The 18,982-nt window shown below is 43.9% G+C and overlaps 1 protein-coding gene across 4 annotated transcripts in view; it reads right to left on the bottom strand.

Annotated features, from left to right (window-relative positions):
- Window positions 1–18,982, bottom strand: part of slit1a (slit homolog 1a (Drosophila)) — a 110,217-nt gene that overhangs the window by 33,505 nt on the left and 57,730 nt on the right. For all 4 annotated transcript variants that reach the window (XM_069658164.1, XM_069658166.1, XM_069658165.1 and 1 more), the window contains 5 exons: window positions 16,948–17,019; window positions 15,835–15,906; window positions 14,610–14,681; window positions 12,364–12,527; window positions 7,359–7,506 (listed from right to left, as the gene is read on the bottom strand). In XM_069658164.1, coding sequence (XP_069514265.1) covers window positions 7,359–7,506; window positions 12,364–12,527; window positions 14,610–14,681; window positions 15,835–15,906; window positions 16,948–17,019 — 528 coding nt within the window. The remainder of the gene's footprint in view (window positions 1–7,358; window positions 7,507–12,363; window positions 12,528–14,609; window positions 14,682–15,834; window positions 15,907–16,947; window positions 17,020–18,982) is intronic.

The following is an 18,982-nucleotide window of genomic DNA, read 5'->3' as shown; positions in this document are numbered from 1 at the left end:
GGCTCCGGGGAAAACAGACATCGCTGAACCCCATTAGTGTGGGCATGCACGTCTGCGCGTTTGAGGGCCGGCTGCCGCTCAGGACTCGGATCAGTCCCAGACCAATTCCCCGGTGTGGCTGGCAGAGGGCTGTTTATCTGCAGGTCAGTTCACAGCTTTTAAAACTGTCCTTAACAAGGCTTAGCGGGGCCCGGAGGGAGCCAGCTGTGGGCCTGTCTGGTTGTCCAACCAGGCTGTGGAACAGGAGGCATGGGCCTGAGCCGGGCTGCGAATCAAGAGAATCTACAGAACATTCAAACGCTTTTTGTCACCAAAGGAAAATGAGAAATCTTCAAAACTCCTTGGCAAACAAAATGTTGTTCATAAATTTAACATTTTAATTATGAGGAATGATTTCCACATGATTTAATTATTCCATGAAAGACAGCTATGCTTGTGTCTCTCTACGGGGGGGGTGAATGTTTGTCAGACATTAGCCACAGCCACTCAACAGTTTTCAGTTTCCAGTGTTAAAATCAGGAATCTTTGACCAATATAGGAGCGTAATTGACATTGATAGGAGGAATGAGCCTCTGAAAGGAGGCGGTACTCCAGTGGCTACGAGAGAATCTTAAGATCATAAAAGTGCTTTTTGTCACCACAAACAGAAATATTCAGAAATCTTCAAAACTCCTCGACAAACAGAATGTTGTTGACGGATTTAACCCTCTTAATTACGGGACCATTTCCACATGATGGAATTATTCCATTAGAGATAGTTTAAATGTATTACATGCCTCTTAGGCCTCTTGCATTGCTGTGTTTACGACTCTACATGTTTTGTCAGACATTAGCCACTTCACAGTTTTAGGTTCAGTCATGCATCTATCCTCTCCAAAAAGTGGCCTGCAGTTATGGAGCGAAATTGACATCGATAGGAGGAATGAGCCTCTGCAGTGGATACAAGAGAATCAAAAGATCATCAAAGTGCTATTTGTCACTGCAGGAAAATGAGAAATAGTCAGAAATAATAAAAACTCCTTGGCAAACAAATTGTTGTTCATAAATTTAACATGTTAATTATGTGAAACTGTTTCCACATGATTTAATTATTCCATTAGAGACAGTTCAAATTTACTAATGAATGCCAGGGTTGTGTTTAATGTCTCTCAGGCCTCCTGCATTGCTATGTTTACGTCTCTTCATGGGTGGTTATTGTTAAGTCAGACATTAGCCACTTCACAGTTTTGGCTTCCCACATTTTCTAAATCAAGCATCTTTCCTCCTCAAAAAGTGGCTCACATTTATGTAGAGTATTGACATTGATGGAGGAATGAGCCTCTGCAAGGGGGTGGGACTCCAGTTGCTACGACATAATTTAATGATCATTAAAGCGTTTTTTGTCACTGCAGGAAAATGAGAAATATTCAGAACTCTTTAAAAGAGATACATAAATTTAACATTTCAATCATGTGGAACTATTTCCACATGATTTAATATTCCATTAGAGACAGTTCAGTTTATTACATGCCTCTGAGGCCTCCTGCATTGCTTTGTTTATGTCTCTTCATGGGGGGTGAATGTTTGTCAGACATTAGCCACAGCCACTCAACAGTTTGGAGTTTGAATTTTCAAATCAGGAATGTTTGACCAATATAGGAGCGTAATTGACACTGATAGGAGGAATGAGCCTGTGCAAGGTGTGGTATGGCTACAGAATCCAGCTGTGGCTACAACAGAATCTCAAGACTAAAAACTCCTCGACAAACAGAATGTTGTTGATGGATTTAACCCTCTTAATTATGTAATTTCTTAGCTTGGGACCAATTCCACATGATTTCATTATTCCATTAGAGACAGTTTAAATCTATTACATGCCTCTCAGGCCTCCTGCATTGCTATGTTTACGTCTCTTCATGGGGGGTGAATGTTTAGTCAGACATTAGCCACAGCCACCCAAATTTTTTCAATCAAGCATCCTCTTCAAAAAGTGGCCTACATTTATGGGGCGATATATTGACATCGATAGGAGGAATGAGCCTCTGAAAGGGGGCGGGACTCCAGTGGCTACAACATAATTTAAAGACGATAAAAGTGCTTTTTGTCACCACAGGAAAACGAGAAATATTCAGAAATCAGAATGTTGTTGATAGATTTAACCCTCTTAATTGTGTGATTTCTTTCCACATGATTTAATTATTCCATTAGACAAAGTTTAAATGTACTACATGCCTCTGAGGCCTCCTGCATTGCTTTGTTTACGTCTCTTCATGGGGGGTGAATGTTTTGTCAGACATTAGCCACAGCCACTTCACAGTTTTGGGTTTCCAAATTTTTCAATCAGGAGTCCTTCCCCCTTCAAAGCAGCAGCCTACATTTATGGAGCGACATTGGAGCGTAATTGACATTCCCAGGATAGCAGTGATTCCAGACCACAGATTCCTGCGGTGGACATGCTCTCTCAGTCTGTTTTTGTCTGCCTGTCCCAATGTGTCCGCGGGTTTACAGCAGAGTGACAGCGCTGTGGTTCCTCTGCCCTCACCATGCGGCAGAGCGGTGGGCCAAGTGGCTTTAGCGACTTCTCTCATCAACCAGTCTGTGTGACTGGTCCAAACCAGTCTGGCACTCAAAATGCTGTTTGTTTCAGTGTGCATGCCTACCAGTGATGGGAAGTTATGAAGCACTTTGTTACTGTGCTTAAGTAGATATTTTTGGCATTTGTACTTTCTCTAATAACAACAGGCCTTTATCTTTTAAGAGTGGGTATAATGCTGTTTCACATTTTAAGACATCTAAGTAATGTTACAATGTTGGATGTCCCGACTAAACGTGGGTTTAGTTTCAAATCTGTAGGTAAAAGTATGTTGGAGTAATCCCCAGGATTCTCAGCTCAGTCTGCAGGCTGTTGTGAATGGCAGGTTTTTCTACATGCTGCACTTTGTGACGTCACAAAGTGCTGCCTCAGTAGGCTTCAGAGAGAAGACAGCGGGCTTTTAATTGTAACTTATGCTAAGCTACTCCACAGGTATCACAGAGTGAAATATGAAGCTTGAAATTAGCATAAACCCCCCCTTAATGCATTTGAGGGAAATGATCTGTTATTTACATTTAGCATCACGATGCACAGCCTTGCAAACATCAAGACCGATTCCAACCTAAATTGATGGGACACAACTCATAAATAAGATGACTCCTTGGCGTATCCATCAGTGCATATCATGCAGGACAAATTTGACTAAAAAATACATATCAAGATGAGGCAGACAAGGGAAGGAAACTCAACTGCAGAAAAGAGGACTCAAGCTAATGCACAATCCGTGACCGACAGAGAGAACTTGTAGCAACATGGATGAAAGTGATCCAGCCAACATGGCCGACAGCCTCTGAGCAGATCCAGTGAAGACTGATTTGCACATTAAAGTTAATATTCATCAATTTCTGAATATTTTTTTAACGCAGTATGATTTACGTTGGGGGCTGCACGGTGGTGCAGTGTTCAGCGCTGTCGCCTCACAGCTAGAAGGTTCCTAGTTCGAACCCCAGGTCGGACAAAGTGGGCCTTTCTGTGTGGAGTTTGCATGTTCTCCCCGTGCATGCGTGGGTTCCCTCAGGGTACTTTAGCTTCCTCTCACAGTCCAAAGACATGCTCGTTAGGTTCACTCTAAATTGCCTGTAGGTGTGAATGTGAGCGTGAAAGGTTGTCTGTCTCTGTGTCAGCCCTGTGATTGACTGCCCAATGATAGCTGGGAATGGATCCAGCCCCCTGAACAGGATATGTGGTAAAGATAATGGATGGATGATTAAGGTTTAATAGTCTACCAAATATGGTGAGAAGTTCTGTTAGCTTCGCACAGAAACATCTGGCAGACGTTCAGAGGGATATTTTACTTCTACATTTTTGATCCTGCACTTTTTTACTTTTACTTCAGTTAAGAAGTTGAATCAGAACTTCTTCTTTTACAAGAGTCTTTTTAAAGCAAGTGTTTGTTTGTTTTGTCTGTTCTTTTTCTACCTTGTGCCTACGCGCCGTGGTACTCCCTTATGTGTCAGCATTTAACAAATCCCTTCGAGCCAGACAAGGACACACAAAGCTGTCTGACAACTTTTGTGTCGCTCCTCGCAGATCGATATGAGCGAGCGACATAATCCCTCCAATCAACAAAGGGTCTGCTCCGTCCAATCGGCAGAGAAAAAAGAAACAATCTCAGAGTCTGCGATCAATGGTTCCAATCCAATTTGTCACCCTGAACATTTGTATGTGCCTGTGTGTGTGTGTGTCTGCGTGTGCATCTGAGCTGGTGTTTGCGTCGGCCCAATCAATGGTCTTCATCCTTTTCATTAGGGTCTGAGCATGGTTTTCATTAAGGGGAAACACATTATGCCTTTGGGTATTCACCCAGCGAGTGCGTGAGTCAGAAATGGATGGCAGGACCGCAGCCGCAGATGAAAGGCAGGGGGGGATTTTTATGGCAGAGTTCAGTCACTGCAGACAGAGACTACGCTGCATAATAATCTGTTGTGGTAGTGTTTAGCCGAACGGAGCCTGGCCTCACAAGAGAAGGAGCAGTGCAGAAAGCAGCTCACGTCCCCGCAGCCATAAACACAACACTGGCATTCATTAGGGGAGAGCGGGGCAGAGAGGTTGCAGGTCTCCGATTTGTACATAATGAGAGCAGCATGTGTGTGTTTGTGTGTGTATGCATGCGAGTTTCCGAGTGCCTCATTAACAAGGCATTAGGCTGGCCTTGATACCCAGCAGCCCGCCTCGCTGTAATTGAAACTGATTTTATAATGAACTTCAAGCGCAGATCAAACCTGCAGCTCCAAATTACTGAGCGGAATCCCCCATTCGCCTTTTTTATTCCTTCTCCGCTGATCTGTCTCCTCCAACCCGCCTGTGGCGATTTGGCAAGCCGGGGTAGAGCAGGAGAAATGTGGAGGAGATAAAAAAAAAAAACAGAGAGTGAAGGAAAGAGCGTTGTGGGAATATAACCTGCAAGGTAAGGCACCGATGGGCAGGACAGGAGGAATGTGCATGATATAAGGCAGTGTTCACCCCGGTCTTGTAAAAGATGAATCAGAACACAGTGGAGTTTATTAGCGGGACGCGGTTAAGCACCAATTAGATGTGAAGGGCAGGGAGACTTTTAAAACGTCTTTACTCATCTGCCGTGCAGAAAGAATCTACTGTCTATAAAACGTGTGCATGCTAGGGCTAACTTTCTGCAGACTCCCCGTCCTACCATCAGTGCTGCTCGCTGGATATTGGGCTCATAGATCACAGGAGGGTATGCCGGAGAAGTCTACAAACCATAAAACATAGCAAAGATGCAAGAGATGAATTATTTACAACTCAGAAGTCAATCCTTTGTTAAGACTTGAAAAGATTTAAACTTGTTCCTGGGTGGTCATTCGTTTAGACAGGAACGCTCAGAAGTGTGAAGTGCATGTCCAAATTAGGAAATTGAGCACAGCACAGCACTGGAAATGGGTCAGGGTTGTTGGGGAACATGGGATCTGTGACTTCCATGCTAGCTGGGTATTTATAAACAGACCCCATGGGGAGGAGGAGACCTAGAAACTTGCTGTGTCCTCCCAACCACACACATGCTCCTCGGAAGAACATGCAATGCCACCGCTGGCTTCATCATTCCTTTCTCTCACCGTGCATAAATCACGGTGCTGCCGAACCGTTTCATGCAGACTTCTTAAACCCCTGATAAACAGCACTACCTTGAAAAGTCTAGCCATGCATTCCAGGGAATTACAATGGGCTGATAGCATGTGGGCCGTAAACAGTTAATGCCCAGACAGATGTTGGAGCACTGATAAACCGAGGGAGGGATGTCAGCAAAGCGCTCGCATGCGCTTCACAGCCATCTGAGCCGATAAGAGCGCACAGTCTCAGTTTAAAGTCGGCTCCAGGTCTGCATGTGTGTCTCTCTGTGAAGCGCAAATGGATGGATGTCTCCCTGCTGGGTGATGCTTGGTGAGAAAAGCCGGCTAAAGTAGCATATGTACATAAAGTATGCATGCTTGAATCCTCTCAGCCTTGTTAAACGTAAACATGAACATACACAGACACATACATATGGAAACATAGATGCAGCTTTAGGTGCATATGCAAACAAATGCCCTGCAGTGCCTTTCTTTAAAGGACAATGCAGCTGTGGATGTCTCTGAGAGCCGTCCTGCTAAAGAGTCTTCCCAAATCTTTTGCATCTAAATGATCTGATAATTTAATCTCACATTATCCACCTGAGAAATTAAATTAGAAGGGTTTAACATGATGCCGTAACTTAAGTTGTTTGACTCATGGTTGGGATGGGTAACTGTAGATAGAACCAGATAGTATATAAATTCTTGCTTCTTCTTCTTCAGCGTCCTTTGCTTGAGCTGCAAGTGCACTTTGTAAAGTTTCAGACAAAAAAAACCTTGTGCAAAGAGCATGTTTTATTCAAACCGCAGCTGCTTCACAGTTAAAGCGTTACTAAATAAGTGGGAAATTATTAAAGCAATTTATCACGGATCATAACTTTTCTCCATGTTATGCCATGTGAACGTCGTCGCATGCTGCTTATAACATTATCTACAGTATTGACTGTGAACATGACCACATAACAGCAAGGTTTATGGTGTAATAATGCTTGTTTGCTATTTCTTGGTTCTCCTTTAAGAAACTATGCAGGAAACATAACAAACAAGAATCCAGATGAAGAACTAAGATCATATTCAAAAACGGAGATTTAATTTAGTCTATATACAGTGAGAAAAATGGGACTGTACTTGGTTTAAGTTGTAGAAGAAAACGTTTTAAGGTGGATTTAAAGGGCCAGATCGCCAATTTTCAATCTCAGTCCTATCATGCTAATATGGTGCCTTTGGAGGACGCTATCCGCTTCTCCAGTGGGCCCTGGAAAACCTCGGCCAGACTTCGTTAAATGAGTCATCTGGTGGAGGCCAGGGAGCTCGCTAAACTACACTTCCTCAATCTAGGACGCCCGCCTCCGATGTCATGTCTCATTCAAAATCGTCAGGTTTGAAATGTAGACTGCAGACCTGAAGATTTTTTAGACGATCCACCGGTATATTCTCATCGTATTTCGGATTCTGTACCGCTCTGAGCAATTGTCTACAGGGAAACAGTAGTATTTCACTCCAGCGTCTCTTGCTGGGCCGTTCCTTTCAGAGGGAGGGGCGCAATGCACGCTGGGTATTGTAGGAATGTAGAATGGGCGAAACCACGAGCTGTTTGTACAACTTTCTCTACAGCTACAGCGCCAATTTCAAATATCATTGCTTCTGTCGATTACAGACAACACCAGCTTTGACTTTTCTTTTTACAGGGGCGAATTGCTCCTTTAAAGAGTTGTGCTTACATCTCGGCCATGCTGTCGGGCAGGTTTGCTGGGATGGCAGTGAGACCTTTCCCTCTGCAGTCCACGATGTTGTTACTGCAGGTGCACATGGCAGGACAGGAGCCTCCTCCGATGCTGCACGGCTGCAGGTTGGAAGAGTCCTGATGACCTGCAGGGAAAAGAAGACAGGAGCGGTGAAAAAAAGGAGGATGTTAAGAGAGGGATATGCAGCTCCTACAGGTGTGTGAGCACAGCTGGATTTGTGTCATGACTCCGAGCAGGATTACAGGGTGCGATTGTTTGCCGGAGGATTTATGCGGTGACATGGAGCGGCTCTTTGCACTCATGTGGAGCTCAAACTCCTCCGCTGCTGTTCCTGTCATCAACCCTTCGCGCTTCATAAAGTGAATTAGAAATGTTCCCAGGGATGTTTTGACATTGAGAGAAAGAAATGAAACCTCCTGCTCTTGTATTTATTGTACAGCCCTGCGAATCAATGGCACAGAAACTAGGTTATCTATCAAAGGACACCACCGTATATTGAGAGGAGAGGAAAGACATGAATAATAGAGTTGGGGTGGCGATTGAAGGCCTCCCAATAACATCCATTGATCTCTCTGCAAATTTTCCTCCTGAGTCTGCGTTCTCCGTGTGGAACTGATGCCATTCTGCACATTCAGCGTTACACCCCCCACCTCTTCTCTTCCATTTGTTCTGAAACACTTCAACTTTTCAATTTGCATACAGAGCACACAACCCATCACGCTGTCTCTAGATACCTGTTCAAATAGCTGCGGCACTGTCAACGATACGGTGAAGAGCGGGCGCTTGCTTGCGCTGCCAGTCCTCTGCGTTCGGTGTGTGTGTGTGTGTGTACGAGATGTGTGCATGTAAGCCTAACCCAGATAAAATGAATAAAACAGACTTTTAAATGGCCTCATTTACACAGCATTACTAATCCGAGTTTCAAACCATGAATATTTGATGACCTTCCTATCTATCGCTCAGCTTGTGTGGAAAATGTTGGCGCGGGAGAGTGAAGGGGGGGGGGAGAGGAAGACAGAGTGAGTGATGGTGAAAGTCAGTGACAGAAAAAGCACAGGTTTTAAAAACTCCCTCAAACAGGAAGAACGATCGCTGCCAAACATTTAGCTTTACCATGAAATTACTGGCTCGAGCGCTGGGAACTTTTAGCTTAACAAGCAATGTTTAAGGTCAGGCTTCATGTTTCCGGCCAATCACAATCAATCACCTGAGGATGCTGTGACACATCTGGGAATAAGGTAAACACAACAACTAGCATAAAAAGCGTGAATCAACTCTCGCGCACTCGCTTAGCCCACGTGATGTGAGGCCCTGTGATCTGAGCTTTGACAGATCTGGGATCAGGTGTAGGGCAGAGAAAAACTCCCTTCTGATCTAACATGGCATATTTGACAGGCCTGGGATCAGGGAGAGTGCAGAGCACAGCTGGAGCGGCCTTAACAATGACAGCTCTCTGACAGGTAGACTTGAGGTGAAGCTGTTTGATGTGCGCTCGTCCCCCTGCTCTTTCCCAGCGCTGTTTTCCCCATTATCTCCTCTTCCACCGTCTCTACCACCCGTTTCCCGTCCCACTTCCCGTCTTTTATTTCCTTTCACCTTTCTATCGCTCTCCCCTCCTCCAGCTGCTCTCTCTCTCACTCCTCTTACCGTCCTCCTTTTCAGCCTCTTCGCTCCCATATCTCTGCCAATGACTGTCACCGAGCCCATTACCTCCTGTCCATTTCTCTCACAAGTCTTTACATTTAACCTCACTCCGCCTCATTTCTCTCATCATTATTTCAAAGTGTTATCCCTGGCGTCTTCCCATTTCTCTCAAATTCCCTTTCAGCAGAACATTTGGGTTCACTCGCTCTTCTTTCGTACAGTCATGTCTTCCCTGTTTCCCACCGCAGGAGTTGTATTTTATTCCAGCCCTCGAGCAACTTATTACTCATAGCTCATTTCAAACATAATATTTTGACTTCATTTATTATTGCTGTGGAGCATTAATTCAGCACAATAGTCATTCATTTTCTGTCATATGATCCTGAATTGGCATAAGCAGCCTATTAAGTCTGTACCTCTCCTGTAGATAGAGGAGCAAAGAGGGTTTACATGCACATCTTATGCTCCATAAAAATCACAGCGGAGAAGAGTCGGAGGATCATGAGTAATACTGATGAAAATGGGATGGTGGCGATCGGGGGTTGGGCAATAATTTTTTTTGCTTAAATCACAAAATTAGCTTAGACACGATCTTGGTTCCCATCGACTATAGTCTTCCAACTATATAGCCTCTGGGGACAACGGTGAACATGCCAGGCGGTTTAGGAAGCGGTTAGCATAAAGGACTTCCAGTCAAGACCGCGTGCGCACTGTTTACAGACAAAGAATACGTTTTTCTAATTTAATTAGTGGGTCTTACCTTTGCCGAAACTTCAACATTATGCTGCAGATTAGTAAAAAGTAAAAATGAAGCTTTGTCAGGTCTGTCGTCAAGAGGAGAAGAAAACTATTTTTAAACTGCTCGTTTGTTGAATGGAGCTCGTGATTGATCGTTTCTGATGCATTCGAGGAAGTCGGGAAATTTGAACGCTGAACGGCTTTCATGACAGCGTCAAGGGAATTTATCTCAAGTTGAATTTTTGATCTACGTAGAACAGATTGTTAGCTGTTAGCATGCAGATGTCTGTTTATAGAGATTAATAAGAAGGTAAATCGTTGTCAGATAGCCGCTGATGGGAGCTGGGTTGTCATTATGGCGCATTACGTTCCGCCTGCTTTTGCTCTCACACGGACTGTTTTTCCTGCATACGCTGCAGCCTGCTGATATGTGATTGGTCAATATTACTCAGACTACAAGCCTAGTACAAACGGAAACTAGAAAACTTCCTAAAATCCACTTCTCTGCCTACAGATTCAACATTTCTATGTAGAATTTTTAAATAGAGATTATGTAAGACATAAAGACTTTCACCAACATTTTGAATCTCGCTGTTCATCATTTTTAAATTAATAAGATCATTTTGTGTCGAGAAAAGTTAGAAACTGTTTCTGGTTGTGAAAACTGGGAATAGAGAGAAAACAGAAATGATCTGCTGGTCATGCACCAAAGTAAGTTATTAAAAGTGTTTGCTCTAGAATCCAAACTTTTAAAAAGTAATTTTGCTCCATTTTTTAAACCATGAAGTTCAGATACAGAGTAAATATTCATTGCTTTTTTAAAACAGAAAATAATGAGGCCTAGATTTGGCTTTTGGTTTGTTCAACTTTTACAGGATTCGTAGTTTACTGCCTGGAAAAATAAAACATAAGTCCTTCTTGTGAGGTTGTAAATGTGTTTCTCATTTCTGACAAAAATTTGAGCACTCTTCCAGTCGGATACTGGGAGTGATAGTTGGTGACTCATGATGCAGAGACTGCTGCAGAGATTCGTATTTTGCAACAACTAATAACACACTGATCCTCATTTCCTTTCTTCTGCCTCTCACAGCTTCCTCTCTTCCGACGCAGCGACACCCCGCCCCAAATCCCCCGCAGGTGGCCTGGCCTGGTCACAGCACAAACTACACGCACAAACACACAGCGCTGAACATCCAACATACAAAAAAGAAAAGGAAAGAAAGCACATGTGTGTGTGCCAGTGAGCTAGTCACTAATGAATCCTTCACTGGGAGTTCAAATTCTGGTCACTCATCCACTTACAAACGAACTAGGAGTTTGTGTTGGTGTGCAGGCATGACCATGGATTTATTTACAAGTACATAAAGATTGTTTTTTTTACCTTATTGTTTGTGTTGCTCAAAAAGTGTGAGCATTCTTAAAGAAGACACAACAGTCCATTCATATTCTTACATGCTAATATCAGCATACATGACCTGCAACACGCACACCCTCAACCCTGTTCCTCTCTCCTATACGTCCCCAAACTCTCCCCTTTCCAAACTGGAATCGTTGCACTCCCACGCTTTGACTTTCTTTCCCTGGGCGATGAATAGTTAATGATCTGTGCTGTCACGCCGTATGGCTGCGTAAAAATCACAACCCATGAAGAGAGAGCGAGAGAGAGAGAGAGAGAGAGGGGACACACCCACAAACACACACAAACGGAGACACAAACACCCCTCGCAGCTGGTGTTGAGAGTGAGATGGCCTTGTGGGGAGTAAAGTTCTCATGCTGTTTTTTCCATTGTCCTGATATGATAACCCCAATGCACGACATGCACATGCTCTCTTTCTGTGTCTCTCACACGCACAGCAAGAGAGAATCAACGAGTTCAAAGTCACAATAATCCTTGTACGGGGAGGTGAGAGGCCATGAATAATAAGGACGACTGAGGAGAGGGGAAGCGCTCTGTGTTTGATATGTCGGGGCACTTTTCCTGCCACCGCTGCCAGCTCCTGGAAGCTGGATGCACATGAAAGGGGCCAGAGGAGAGCCGTGGGGTTGCCCGGGGGCAGAGGAGCTGTCAGGTGGCTGCCAGGTGAATGCACTGACACAAAAACACACAAAAGGAGCAGAGGGACGAGCTTGGACTGGGTGCTTTGGGCATGAATGATTTGATCTAATAAGTCATGTATGCGACAAAAAGCTGTCCTTTCACCCCTTGCTGCAATGTTGTTAATATGCCTCTCCCTATCTGCTGTACATGCTTCCGTTTCCGGTGCCGTGCTAGGTGGCAGCCTGTTGCAGCAGCTCCCGTCGTATGTGTTATTTTTCTTTAATTTTGTACCTTTATTTAGTTGTTAGTGTGTGTTTTTCAACTCTAGTATAATTTTTTTACCACAGGTTCCCAGTTTGGGATTAATAAAGTACATCTATCTATCTATGTACCATAAAATTAGGTGTATAAGACCCACTTTTGATACCCCCAAAAACAGACTGTGTCTTGTATTCCAGATTTACGGTAAATGACTAAATAAACAATATAAAACATGAGTTGAAATGTTCTTGTCGTAACTCTTCTCTAAAATTGAATGTAAGTAACTCCACAAATCTTACCTGAGCAGCTGAATTCATGTTTCTGCACCTCGGCCACGTTGAGTCCTCTGAGCTCGGGAGGGGTTGTGCACTGTGTAAACAGGCCAATTGTCGGCCTCTGCCTGAGCCACTGAGCCAACCAGGCCAGGTGACAGTCACAGTTCAGATTGTTGGAGTGAAGACGGCTGTGAAAAGAGAGAAAAAGAAATCAACATGGACGCCGTAAAAAGATCTACTCTTGCCTCCCTGCTATCGAAAAAACACCACCAACTGAACACGCAAATAGCATAAAAAGTGTCTATTCTTTCCTCGCACTCATCACATCGAAGCCCTGTGGCGAAACGCACCAAATGATACACTACATGGATGATTGTAAATGGCACATTCTAAAACGGAGCAACACTAAAGAGGACTTTTCTAAACCCAATACTCCAAACACGGCATTCCTGGAATGCTGCGCCCGTCCAGAATAACTCCTGCTGTGGTGCGGTGGACGTCTGCAGCACGTACGCTAGCTTGCAAACCCATTTGCACAGTCAAATTGTGTACACACAAACAGAAAAGCTACATAATAATACCCCACTGGGAGCGAGGGAGCCCAAAAAACCACCACAAGAACAGCAGAGTCACGGCTCAGAGTTCCTGCAGGCATAATTGTTTTAATTTGTACATAATTTCAGATTTAGTAATCACATACAAAGCACAATACACAATGGGCCTCTGGAGCTATTCGCGTCTTTCTGGGCCAGTTGTTGTAGTGTGTGCTGTAGATGAGGGGATAATGGCCTCTGGCATTGCTACAGACCCTTCTGTGGTGCTCTGTGGTTATGGCAGCCTCCCAGCACTGCCTGGAACGACAGAATCTATCTGTTCCCATTAAGATCATGAGACTTCAGCACTTTCTCTGCGCCTGAATGTATGTGGGATTAGAGTTGTTCAGATACTGACACCAGTATTGACAATAGCCTCGGGTAAGGCCTAAAATCTGTATCTGCTGGTAGCCAAGTCCTATCATCGATCCAATACCATATTTTATTAGCCTTGAAAAAATCTAAGTCCCTCAGCAGAAATCAATCGTCCTTCAAAGCTCCAATGGATTCATTATCAAGATCAATTTTAATGGCTGGCAGTGTCAACTCCTGGTTGAGAGAACCGTAGAACTGATTACAGGTCATTTATCATGTGACAATTTGGCTTTTTTATAATTAAAAATCCAACAATGTGTGTCGTATGCAAGGCTCCAGTTTTGAGGGGTGGCGGTCGTGTTGCAATACAGGGTTAGTAGCATGGACTGTATAAAGAGATGGACGACATAACAGCTCCCTAAAAGTGAAGCCAAAACATTTCTATTGCCCCCTGCTGACTGGCTGCAGTATAGGTCATAAAGCCCGCCCCCTCCATGTTAACAGATGGGACATGAGTCAAACTATAAAATCATAATACACGTCAAATACATTTTGTCATTATAGTTAGTTATTATCATGTTTATTTACCAAGAGTTATTTTTTCTGACAGGTTTATTTTGAAGTAGTTATTTGATGCTGTGAAAATGATGATTGACAGCTCTGTTGACAAATCTGTTCCGGATTAGCAGAGTGGAGGATGAACAGCGAGAGGAGACGTAACTAAAACAATCACTACAGTCATTGAAGTTTACATACCTGTGAATGTTAACCTCAGACCTTGCTGTTTTTTCAGTAAGTTAAGTAAGTGTTTTGGTTAGCGGAAGTGGCTACAGCAGCTCCACCTGCCGATCTCTACTGCGCAACTCTGGCTCAAAATGACATCACCATCGCAAGATGGCAGCGCCTATCACGGGGGCTATTTTGGCATCAGTTTCGACAATGAGAGCAGATGGAGACGTGTTGTCCATCTTTATATACAGTCATTGGTCGATACCAGTTACCACATGAAACCAGTGCTACAAAAAATATACATATTATTGGTGTATAAGACTGATTGCTGACTTTTTGCTGTCACTGATATACATTACACTCTCTGCACTGTTGTTGTTTGTTATTGTCACATGATGATTTACTCAATAGCAGCAGAGTTTTTGGAGGTCTAATAAATTATCGTATTGGATTTGTGCATTGACTGTCGTACATGCTGATACCTGATACAGCATTTTAGGCAGCATCAGAGGGTGATAGTGATATTGGTATCAGTATCGGAACAACTATACATATCTATGTGGGATATTGTTGTATTTTAAAGCATGCCTCCAGGGAGGTAGAGGGTATTGTGTTGTGATAGGTGTAACTTACAAGGTTCGAAGTTTGGGCATGTGGTTGAAGCTGGAGACGGGGATGCTGCTGATGTTGTTGTTGTTCAGCGTTCTGTGAAAAGAAAAGAGCGAACAAAGTCACATCATCGTCAGTGCAGGCGAGAAATCTTTACGGTACATACTTCAAAAAGAGTTTTGTCGTGCCCTTTCTTTTCCGTTCCATCTTTTTAAATCCATCCCCCATCTCCCATCCTCTCCGACTCTCTTTGTGGCATCCCGCTGGGAATGTAACACCTCATTCCACACAGATGGGAAGCCCTTGCACCTCCTACGCACACGTACAGTCGGGCATGCAAATACATACACACACGTGCATGTGCATACAAGCATGATCTTGTTGTGCGAGAAACACACACACACATGGGCGCACACACTACGACACACCCTCGAACCCTGGGCATCAGCTGCAGCGAGAGAATCAGGTCATTTCAATCAGCCTAATAACCCTTTACCATATTTCAACCTGCTCCCCCTTTTAACGCAACCTGTCCTCCCCCTCCATAAAACCCCATACATACAGAACCCATCAAAACAACCCCCCCACCCCCTCTTACACCATTATGACAACCCTATCACTACATCTGCAATCCATCCACGCCATGAAAGCAGCCTTTAATGGCTTTTTTTGTCTCCCCACCCCCTAAAAAAAGCCAACAAACACAAAACAGTCTTTCACCGTAGAAATAACGAGGCTGTCACCGTGCCTTTGTCCCCCAGCATGCACTGCTAGTCTACATTGTTTCAGGTGGAGAGGCCTGTGATTATGATTTCTGACAGGGGATGATTAATTGAATGTTTAAAAAAAAACTGTACTAGCATGGTCACCGATGAATCCGGGGAGGAATGCTCACTTGAATGGGATTTTTGATCCAGGATGGCTGGAGCTCCCTTGTCAGATGGGAGCCCGCCCAGGGGTGTATGGGGTGTGGATGGAGGTGGAGGAGCGGGTGAGTGGGTGTGTTAATGTGATGGAGGGGAACGCTGCTGTCAACTGTGTGGAACAATGAGTTAATGGAGCTTGGTCTCCACGATGCAGGCCCCCTCATGAGGCCCTCTGGGGGTGTTTTGGCATAATAACCGAGGCCATACTAATTAAAGCTATGCACTATGTGTATACATTAGTTATGGTTATTAGCAGGGCTAAACAATATCTTAATTTAACTAAGAGCTTTAATGGAATGATACAGGTTTGGATAAATACTTACAGCACTTCCAGGCCTCTCAGCGCTCTGAATGCTCCGTCCTCGATGCAGCTGATGTGGTTTTTATCCAGCTGACTGTAAAACACAAAGGAAAGAGAGAAAGCGAGGCTTTGTTACCCAAGACGCACCATCACAATCTTTCTGTCTCCCTCTGGGGTAGTTGTAATCATCGATACAGCGAGTCCTACACTGATGCGCTGTGGTAAATCGATACAGCTTTAGTCATCTCAGCTCATGTAACCGCCAGAGCAGCAGAAGGGGACTTTGCAGATTGTTTATCTGCATCGATGCACCTCATAAATCTGAGTGTGAACGTGCATATAATGTGTGGAGATGTAAATCTCAGTTGCTACAAGACTTCTTCAGGGAGCTGCTTGTGTGTGTCAGATAGTTTGTCTATTCAATCAGGGTGATATACAATCCACTGAAGGCGCGCACACAATAATGTGCAATGTGTTATTCTCACCGAGGGACATTAACTCAGGCCGAGAAATTGTAATATTGAGTTTAGAGTTATTATTTCGTTCTCTTTGGCGGCACCTATGGCGATAAACGGTAATTGCGGAGCACACATCCCAGATATCCAGACAGTGTTGCATGTGTGACGTCCACGGTTGGCTCCGGTGGTAACTCTTGATTTTTTTAGTTTGATTATAGCAAACTGGATCCCTTCAGGTCTGTGACTGTCAAAACAGGACATTATTAGACATCATAATGGGCCATAGCAACTTGGGATGGGCAATTTAGTAGCCTGGGAACCAGGTGATTCAGTGAGTCCATGATCATTTTGCTCTGGCAGACGCATCCGGGTAACAAAGCTGTTTATCTGAATGGGGCTGAATTTTATGACTGACTGTATAGACTACAGGCATTTTCATAAATTACCAAGATGGCTGCTGATGTGCGACTCGCAGAATCAGATATCAGGTCAGTAAAGGTTCAAGTGACGGCCTCTGAATTGTGTCATACCAAATGTGCGTGTATTATCTTGACTTGTACTGGAAGATAGAAGAATTCAAGGTTGGATTTAGCTACCTTGCCAAGCTGCCTACTGCTATATTGCACATTTTGTTGCACTGAGTGATCCTCCCCTGCAGGAGAGGGTAAAGTACTCACAGGTTTTTGATGTCTGTAGCTCCTCTGAAAGCTTTTCTGGGGATGGACTGGATGAAGTTCTCGCTCAGATCTCTGTGGAGACAAAAAGCAGGCACTGGTTAGACACAACTCTTTATCAGAGAGGACATGTTTTCGGTTTATTCGGTTCAGCTGGGTTCGTGTTCTTTATAACAGCAACCTGTTTTGGAAGCAAAATTAACACGTTTCAGCAGTTTCCTATGTTAGCGTTTGACTTCCAGTGTTTAAAGCCTGCTTTTCAACCAGCAGAACTCACACTCTATTCAGTGTCACTCCCTCTTTGACCACACTCATCGGTGCAGAACAGAAAGCTGAGGGCAATTTTGTTTCACTCCAATGTGTGCCAAAACCCTGAGGTGTGGTACTGCATGGAGAGCTCTACTCACAATGCAGTGGTTATTTTACAGTGGCTGTTTTATCCAGTGTTCACTCATGCTATAATTTGTCTCTTTCTGTGCTTTGACCACGCTGTGGTATGAGGTGCCCGACTCATTGCCTGCACACAAACCGAACAAACAAGCAGCAGGGCAGCGACCAATCAGGGGTCTTTACTGCCTGTGGGGTGGTTTCATTTAGAAGCTGCAGCACAGGGAACATTATCTTTTAGTCTTATGTGTGTGTATGTGTGTGTGTGTGTGTGTGTGTGTGAGTGTTTCAAGCGTTTAACGGTGGTTACAAATTAGGCATTTGAAAAGTGCATGTGTGTGGAAAGTAAGAGAGTGAGAAAGGGGAGGGTCAGAGAGGAGAGGAGGGGAGTGAGTGAGTGAGTGAAACACAAGTAGCCATAGTTTTAATTAGCAGAGGCTTTTGTGTGTCGTTTAAATGGTGAGCTAACCTCATTCAGAAAGGCTCTGCCCCTTTTCTACACACACACACTGCACAGGGAAACTGTCGGGCGCTGCCAGAGACGCTCCTGTCTTCACACACACACACACACATGGAGAGCTCCCACAGCTCGGACAGACGTAAACAGAGTACTTATGGTCGCTCATAAAGAGGCTAAAGCACAACACCACAATCTATAAAACTACAACACAAATGATCTGTGTAGGACTTTGATGACTTAAACTTATTGCATGCTAATGTACACCACAGCAGGCATTCCCATGATGCACACAAAAAGTATCCACACTTATAAAACCCCGTGGGGTAATGTTAAATGAGTTCCCAAGACTCTTGGGACACATCGGTCTCACATAGCGTCCTCATTGGGTCATCCTTTCCAGAATTTTCCTTGGAATAAACATGGCACACACATATTGTTTCAACAGGATACAAAGGAAGGGAGCAAAGCGCACCACAGTGGTTGTGTTGTGCAATCTATCTAATGAATGGGTGCCTTTATGGTGCAGCAGAAATTAAAACAGCCCCCTGCAAACCATTGCCTTTACACTATAATTAAAAATGGTATTTGTTTGTTTGTTTGGTTTTTGTTTGATATATTAAATCCAAGGCAACCGTTAATCTTTGCCAAAATAAAATGATTAATTCTGTTTGAACATTGTGCACAGAACGGTCCTATAGAGTGTAAGCTGAGTGCTGGTTAGCGGTCGCCTGTAACTTGTTGGGTCTTGCTCTTTCTCTACAGCCTCACCTCATTAAAAGATATATTTAACATGACACGACACTGCATGGGAACGTCCATGAGATGAGCGTCATTACACACTGTATAAACTAACAAACCTAACTGCATCACATTTCCGGAGTGTAGAGACAACAGCTTTATCCGGCTCCTCAACTCATAAAAAATTGATGTGCATGTACAGATGTGCAAAAGAAACACACACACATCGCTGACTTGCGCTCAAAGAGAACATAAATATTCCATCTAATGGCACATTCTAATTTTACACTCTGAGGTTTCTGAGTTTTATTTCCTCAGCAGATTTGCATAACATCTGCCTTCACCCAGATATTCCGGCAACACAGTTAGCAGGCAATTTAGGCAATTACACAACAATAATTGATCTGCTCTTGTCATATTTTTGCAGGATCACATCCAAAACATCAAACCACC

Source organism: Semicossyphus pulcher, unplaced genomic scaffold (genome assembly GCF_022749685.1).
Source record: "Semicossyphus pulcher isolate SPU_LCO1_2020_fin unplaced genomic scaffold, fSemPul1.0.p SCAF_12, whole genome shotgun sequence".
Lineage (NCBI taxonomy): Eukaryota > Metazoa > Chordata > Actinopteri > Labriformes > Labridae > Semicossyphus > Semicossyphus pulcher.
Note: the sequence above shows the minus strand (reverse complement) of the source record. Positions and strands in the feature narration are given on the sequence as shown.